General features: G+C 38.5%; 2 protein-coding genes across 2 annotated transcripts; one reads left to right on the forward strand and one right to left on the reverse strand.

Moving 5' to 3' along the window:
• Positions 1–3,682: 3,682 nt before the first annotated feature.
• LOC146739330 (sulfotransferase 1A3-like) lies at positions 3,683–4,126 on the reverse strand. The gene has a single exon (XM_085502706.1). It carries the CDS (start codon positions 4,124–4,126, stop codon positions 3,683–3,685), a length of 444 nt encoding a protein of 147 aa, XP_085358832.1.
• Positions 4,127–6,108: 1,982 nt separating this feature from the next.
• LOC146739331 (sulfotransferase 1A1-like) lies at positions 6,109–7,008 on the forward strand. Its single transcript, XM_085502707.1, has one exon. The coding sequence runs from the start codon at positions 6,109–6,111 to the stop codon at positions 7,006–7,008; it is 900 nt and encodes a 299-aa protein (XP_085358833.1).
• Positions 7,009–8,454: the final 1,446 nt, after the last annotated feature.

Raw genomic sequence — 8,454 nt, forward strand, 5'->3', positions numbered from 1 at the left:
AGAAATTTCTCAGGCATTAGATTTGCTTGTGGAGGAGGTTCACGCTTCAGTTGACGCCAAGGTTTTGCACTTCGTTGCCAATCAGTATATACACACCAAGGACTCTCCAAAACCGACTACAACATCAACCAAGCGCCAGAGCACTAAATCATGCCTATTGTGTAAACAAGCTGGTGGTCCTAAATACCAACAACAGAAGATCGCTTTTTCATTTTTAAATCTCACCAAATAAGTTGCCAGGATGATGGTGAAGATATCTACAGTGACCAACCATCAAACAATAGTGTTCACACTTGCATTCTTCAAGGCTTTCTATCACCATCGCCCTCTGCAATTAACACTAGACACCGTAGCTGAAACAAACATGATTAGGTCTTCACTTGCTAAGTATATAGGAGTTACAATTCAAAATAGTTCACAAAAAGCACTCCGGGCTGATGGGCTGACCACTTTGAGTTATCGGTGAGACTCATATCACACTTTGTAGAAGCGACATTTTTCTTACACTCGATGCACTTGTCATTGAAGAATAGGATGTTGACATTTTAGCTGGCACACCGTTCATTACAGTCAATGACATTTCCGCACGCCCAGCTATGCAGCAGATATCCATCAAAGGCACACACGTTGTTAGGCATGGAATCAAAGACGACACACTCCATTCACATAAAGTCCATCGCACGCAGGAATTTGTATTGTGTTCCTCTCCAGTTCCAAAAACTTTTCGTGGTGTGAGAGTATATACACGTTCAGCCATGAGCATGCCCGGTTCAGAAACTGCTCTTGAGGAGCTAATGTATCGCATATTGGGTGACTGCATACTATGGAGGAAACACCCCACTCAAACTACTCCAAAACTGGGAAAACGTTCTAAAAGCATTAAGTAAGTGTAACATTCACAACTTTCTACATTGCAAATTTCTCAATTCATCCAGGACGCAGTTGTACGGGCATCCAATATCCCAGACATGATTAACAGCAAACTACGCCTCCCGTTTACCACTAGATCAGCGTGGCACACACAAACACAGTGTCCAGATTTACGACGTGTGCATGCTCAATTAAGGAACAAGACCATCAAGGAAACTCACCACTATCTGCGATGTGAAAAGGTATCTTGCTATCGCTACCATCGCAAGAGATGGTCTCCTTATCGTTAAACACAACAAGCCCTTCCAAGTGTCATCTGATCTAATCATCATCCCATGTTATTAACGGAATTTTAACTGCACTTCACATCAAACTAGATCACCCAACACCAGCTAAAGCATCTCTACCTTAAATGCAACTTCTATGCTATCGACTTGGACAAATCCATAGAGTTAGTGTCACAACAATGTCATGTCTGTACGACACCTAGTAAGCTGCCTGATACGCTAATAGAAACAAACATCTGAGGACCCACCAAACTCCGTCAGAATATATTTCGCAGCTGATGTCTCGTCCATATCGATTTTAGAGGCAGATATTGTATTATTACGATGGAAGTGTTAGATATAGCACTTTATAACTGTGAGTCCGGTAGAGGACGTCCCAGAAACTATGTTATCGCGTGGACAGTCTTGGTGTCTTTTAACATGTCTTCGTAGGTGACGTAAAACACGTTCTGGTCTCCACTCTGTGTTTCCAAGGTGTAAATGGAAGATTCCCATCAACGAAATACTTCAGATAGCTTGTCCATGTAATTATCCCCTGTGGTGCACTAGCTTTGTTAAACCAGTGATAGCTAGAAGTGACGACATCTTTAGGATTACGAGCGATGTATATACTCTTTGTACCAGTCTGCAGTGCTTGCTTTGGGAATACTTCGTACGGGAGATGTGATTTGATAAGACGTGGCGATGACGTCACACTCTGGTTCATTTGAAACGATTTCGTGGCCATTAGTAAAGGTGTATCGACCTCACCGAACATCTTGGGTTCCATTATCAACCACTTTAGCCTTGGAGGCACTTTCTTGTCACCGTGCTAAAACACATTCAAATCGGGATATAATTCTTGTAGTAAGAATATCATCCAGTGTTAACAGACTTGGGAAACCCTTGCACAATGATGTCATCTTGGCGGAGAAATTTTTCCAGAACTCCACTCTCTAGTTTAGAGGTATCGGTGTACGGAAAAAATGTGTATCCCTTATATCTCTGGATTGAATTCACGACACGACGTCATACAGATCTGACATTAAAATGGCAGAGAAGTAGGCATATTACGATTTGTCACTACATGCGTATCCACCAATGCGTTTTATCTTCAGTGTATATAAATATTCATTACAGAATTATACCGTATTTATAGAATTTTCAAAAGATTATTTTATTATATTATAATGCGGGTCTTGTACGGGCTGCAGAGCGCATAGTTTCACGATGTGGCCGATTATATTGAGCCAACCTCTACGTAGCGTAGTGTTAGTTCTAGCATTGATGATACTTTCTAATAATAAATGCCGAAGATTAATCAATTTTACGTTATTTAAAAAAAAAAAAAAAAAAAAGAACAGTACGTGAGACATGTAATACGGTCTGTGGATTTTTTTTTGATTTTCGTTAATTTTGAAGCAAACACAGGTCATGGTATTTCATATATATTGTAAGCAAAACATTTAAAACAACAGTTAGGATGAAAGGGACTATTTCGCGTAAGGTGAAAAAGTTGTATATTGTAGTGAAACGGTTAATTAACATTCAGTGGTGAAGAGACTGTGAATAACATAATACAGCACTGAGTAGTTGGATATCCATTGATCCAAAATAATGTTAAATCTGTGTAGATTTATTGTTGCAACATTAACAGCAGAAATCACGTGATATATAATTGAATGCACAGTTATATATAGCGAGTTATTATGCATAACTGTGTATATGTTAATATCTGTGCGTAATATTCGCAAAAACGTTACTTTTACGATTTACAAAAATAATGGGTTTAAGACGTCATTGTATCAAGATTGTACGTCATCCTCAAACAATATGTGGGTGTATTGTACATGCCTTAGAAGGTAATACAACTGTATAACCCCCTCCTGCTTGGTCAGGGTTTACCATGGTCATGAAAGATCGTTGCTGGTCCTTATTTGTGTTTTCGGACGTTGGTGGCGATTGTGCTTCTACAGCAGTGAGGTTTTTCCATTGCCAGGGTTTTGTTTTGCTATACTGATATGTGTATTTTACCTGCACCGATGGCAGAACACGAATGAATACTACAAATACAACATTACTGTTTCGAATAGGAAAGAAACAAATAAGTCGTCCGGTCTGCTGTTCGAAAGTACCAAATCTGAAATACAAGTTTGTTCGTATATTTTACGTTGACAAACTGACACACTGCGGTGATAACCCATTCTAATCTTTCAGCTAACTAAACATCGATGTTATTTTACAATTATCAATTTTACACGCAGACGTTGGATTATTACGTAAATTATCGATGGAAGTGTTAGATATAGCATTTTCTAACTGTGAGTCCGGTAGAGGGCGTCCCAGGAACTCCGTTATCGCGCGGACAGTGGTCTTGGTGTCTTTTAACATGTCTTCATAGGTGACGCATAACACGTTCGCATCTTCACTGTGTTCCCTCCAACCAGCTACGTGGTTTACCCATAGTGTAAATGGATGATTCCCATCTATGAAGTCCTTCAGATGGCCTTCCCATGTAACTTTCTCATGGAGCATACTAGAATTACTCATCCAGTGATAGTGACAACATCTTTAGGATTACGAGCGATGTATATTACTTTGGTACCAGTCAGTAGTGCTTGCTTTGGAAATACTTCGTATGGGAAGTGTGATTTGATAAGACGTGGCGATAACGTCACGCCAGGGTCTGTTTGAAACAGTTTCAGTCCTCTAAGCAGCGGTGGGTCGGCCTCTCCGAGCACACTGGGGTCTACTAAGAGCCACTCTAGCATTGGAGGCACTTTCTTGCCACCGTGCTGAAACACATTCAAATCGGGGTATAATTCTTGCAGTAAGAATATCATCCAGGTGTTACCAGACTTGGGAAACCCTTGCACAATTATGTCATCTTTGCGGAGAAATTTCTCCAAGACTCCACTCTCCAGTTTTGGGATATCGGTGTTCGGATAAAGTGTGTAGCCCTTATATATGCATTTCTGGAAGGAATCCATGACAGTATCCGGAGTAGTCGTTTACACCTAACTTTAAAATGGCAAATACGTCGTGTTTGTGTTTCTATGCGTACGCCGACAATGTATTTGATTGGATGCGCCTCTGTTTACACGTTTCACGTGACACAAATACATACCGACACAAGGTCGACCAGTACTGTTAGACAATATAAGTTATCTTCAGAATCTAGACCTTGATCGAGTCGTTCAAACTAACAGATAAAAAAGATAGGTCGGCGGTTATGAATTGTAGCATACAAGTAGCAATGTGTTTGAAAAACACAATGTATTTGAGAAACTAAACGGACTCACAAAAGCGATAGCTCATATTCCAGATATTCAGCGGGAAAATGGCCGTCTAACTGATGACATTGTATGCATTCCTTTACACACCCGATAACACTGATGAAAATGCAGAAAATACTATTCTCAGTAAAACAGATCGTGAACATCTTGATGAAACCATTTCTTTGAAGAAGGTACGAAAAGAGTTAAGGTTCTTGCCTATGAGTGTTCTCCCGGTATTGATGGGTTACCATAAGTATTTTTTCAACAATTCTGGAATATAATTGGTAGAGACCTCTGTGAAGTTGTTGTCTATTTTATTCGTGATAGTTGTTCCCCAATTTCTTGCACAAAAGCCTATGTTAATTTACTGCCTAAAACGGAAGGACAAACTGGCGGCCTGTTAGCCTCCTGTGCAGTGATTATAAGATCTTCACAAAAACACTGTCACTCTGTCAAGTTTGATCTGTTATTGGTTCTATCATTCATCCCGATCAGAGCTGCAGTATCCCAAATCGTAACATTGATCAGAAAAAAAACCTTTGACAGAATCAACCACACTTACTTGATCAAGACATATGTGCATTTGAGTCTGGACAAAATTTTATTCAGTGATTTCGTCTTTTGTAAAAACATGCTCAATCCAATGTCAGTGAACAGCGCCCTCCCATCACATATTATGTTGTCTGGAAGCATTCGTCAAGGATGCTCTCTATCCACACTTTTATATGTCATTGTCATAGAGCCGTAATTCTATGAAATCAGACAGAATAAAAAAACATCACAGGTATTGAGATCCCCCAGAGTAACGGACTACACAGCAAAATGATATATGCTGACGACGTAGAAATAGTCATTACACGCAAAACCAACTTTCAAAAGTCAGAGGGACTGTGGGTTGGCAGCTGGCGGGACATTAGCAGCTCGTCCTTGGGTATTAAGTGGGCCAGTGCGAGCTTAAAAACTTTTGGATGTGTATTTGAGGAACACCAAGACATTCATAAACAAAAACTGGACTGAAATAAAGCAGACAGTTGAAAACAAAATGGAATTTTGGACGCATTTTGCTCCTGCTATGTCTTACAGACGGCGTGCACTTGTAGGGGGGGCAAGGGTTATTTTCGTTCAACGTAATTGCAATATTTTTTTGTTCGTACTACGTAAATTGAAAAAATAAATTCCGTAATTCTGTAATCACAGGCTAGACGTACAACGTAATCGATCAAATAACTTGAGCATCTTATGTTCATTATAGAAGAATATAGAAGCCCCTCCCCTCCACAATGACCAATTTCAATCTGAAATGGTAAATAGGAATTATATATTTTCATCGTTTAATTTTAGACTTTGTAATTTTACGCCGTGGTCCAACTGTTTCACTGCTATATACAACTTTTTCGCCTTACGCGAAATAGTCCCTTTTATCCAAACTAAAATTAGTTATTCTTCGGCATTTATTATTTAGAAACTGTCATCAATGCTAGAACTAACACTGGGGTTCGTAGAGGTTTATGTTCGCTTAATACCATCGGCCACATCGTGAAACGTATACGTGAAACCATGCTTTATGCAGCCGTGCAAGACACGCTTTATAATATAATAAAATAATCTTTCAACAATTCTATAAATACAGTATAATTCTGTAATGAATATTCATATACTCTGAAAATAGAATCAGATCTGTTTGACGACGTGTCATGGATTCAATCCAGAGATATAAGGGATACACACTTTGTCCGTACACCGATACCTCAAAACTGGAGAATGGAGTTCTGGAGAAATTTCTCCGTCAAGATGACATCATTGTGCAAGGGTTTCCCAAGTCTGGTAACACCTGGATGATATTCTTACTGCAAGAATTATATCCCGATTTGAATGTATTTCAGCACGGTGACAAGAAAGTGCCTCCAATGCTAGAGTGGCTCACTGCCAATCCTAGATTTTTCGATGATTTCGACACGCCTATAACAAGAGCAGTGAAATCCTTTCTGATAGACCCTGGCGTGACGTCATCACCACGCCTTATCAAGTCACACCTCCCGTACGAATTATTTCCAAAGCAAGCACTTCGGACTGGTACCAAAGTAATATACATCGCTCGTAATCCTAAAGATGTCGTCACTTCTAGCTATCACTGGTTAGGCAGAACCAATTTGCCAAGAGAAAATGTTACACGAGAAGGTCATCTTAAAAATTTCATAGACGGGATCCTTCCAGGTACACCTTGGGTGAACCACGTAGCTGGCTGGAGGAAACACAGTGATGATGAGAACGTGTTTTACGTCACTTACGAAGACATGGTAAAAGAAACCAAGACCACTGTCCGCGCGATAACGGAGTTCCTGGGACGCTCTCTTCCGGACTCCCAGTTAGAAAATGCTATAGTTAACACTTCTATTGACAATTTACGTAATAATCCAACGTTTAGAATCGATATTGACGAGTCATTTATGCCAAATTATGTTGCTGGCTATTTTAGGAAGGGGAAAGTTGGCGACTGGAAGAACCATTTCACCGTGGCTGAAAATGAGATGTTTGAAGATGTCATAGTGAAGAAGTTACAAGAAAAGGGAATAGAATTTGTGTATGAATTGTAAAATAATAATAACGATATGTCGATCTCAAAGTATGGTTATTTGACCTGTATAGTTCAACATGGCGTTACTCCCATGATGCATCTCACTAATGATGCACAACTGTTATTTCTGGAGGACAATTTGTCTCAATATATAACAATCATTCCGATAGATCAAGTAAATCAAGCAATTAATTATACAATGATGTGCACCTTGCGCTTTAAATAGAACATTATTGTAGTACTAACATTACACTTTATTTCATGAATCGTTTATTCTCTGAATCGTTTCTATATCATCAGGTACGTCGACAGCGTCAACATTTTTTTCTCTAAACTAATTCCATACTGATCTTGCATGTACACAATTACTAGAATTGACACAGTTCATTTATTGTAGGACGTATATCAATTTTTTTATTGACATCTTTAGTTGAAAACAGTGAAGTTGGATTCGTGAATAAACTTTTCTAAGTAGTCTACACTAGCTTTTCCATGACCTGTCATTCAGATTAAATCGTTCACAAATAAGTTGTGGTCTGTGTGTGTTGTAGATTTTACTCAAAAGAATACTGTAATAAATTTTAGTTTTCATTTGTTGATGTTGCATAAATATGTAAATATAAGTAGCGTGTACTTCACTATGGCTTTTCATTGTTTTTTTGAAATCATGACCTTTGACCTTATAATGGCAGTATGTATTTGATTATCAAACTACCATACTCATTTTTATATCGCTGTTGAATATCAGATGACAGGTTCTCACTCAACAATATTACTAGTATGCGAACAGTACTTGGTATTTTTAAACTGTCTATTACATTTATTATTAACAATGGTGTTAATGATTTCTGATTTTTATTAAATCCCAAATTACTCTCAAATCAGTTAACTTTTTTTTTGTATAAACATTAATCCACATCTTAATAGTCATTTCCAATTTATAATAATATTCGTCCTCTAACAGGCCCAAATTGAAAATTCCAAATCCAGGACGAATTGTAATTGTGGATAAAATTGATGGATAATGTGAGTGATCTGAACCCACACTTGGTACGTACATACATCTGTGGAGGGTGCATGTATGTTTAGCAATTAATTCGGACCATTCTCAATAATTACGTATAAACAAAACAATACGTAACGACCCTTTCATCACGGCGGAAACAATTCATTGGAATATTTAATTGTTTTGAAAATAGGCTCATTGTACCTTGGTTGTGTGCAGGGCCATGCGAAGCATTTTTTTGTCATATTAAATAACAAAAACTACCAACTCAAATGCCCCTGTTACTTAGTATGTACGTAGGTTCATTGCTACTCTGCCATCTATTTACCCATCAATTGATTTGCCTGAACGCTTTCTCGAGTACTGCAACAGTAAAGTAAAATTGATTAGAGAAAGATTGGATTGCGAAGATCATGATATTTCTGTCCATAGCGAAAAACGTTTCCAAGGTCACACTCT

This window comes from Saccoglossus kowalevskii, chromosome 8 (genome assembly GCF_978046115.1).
Source record: "Saccoglossus kowalevskii chromosome 8, keSacKowa6.1, whole genome shotgun sequence".
NCBI lineage: Eukaryota > Metazoa > Hemichordata > Enteropneusta > Harrimaniidae > Saccoglossus > Saccoglossus kowalevskii.

Bases quoted from the DNA above. Each gene is read 5' to 3' on its own strand.
- LOC146739330 (XM_085502706.1), bottom strand. From the start codon at position 4,126: ATGGATTCCTTCCAGAAATGCATATATAAGGGCTACACACTTTATCCG.
- LOC146739331 (XM_085502707.1), top strand. From the start codon at position 6,109: ATGGATTCAATCCAGAGATATAAGGGATACACACTTTGTCCGTACACC.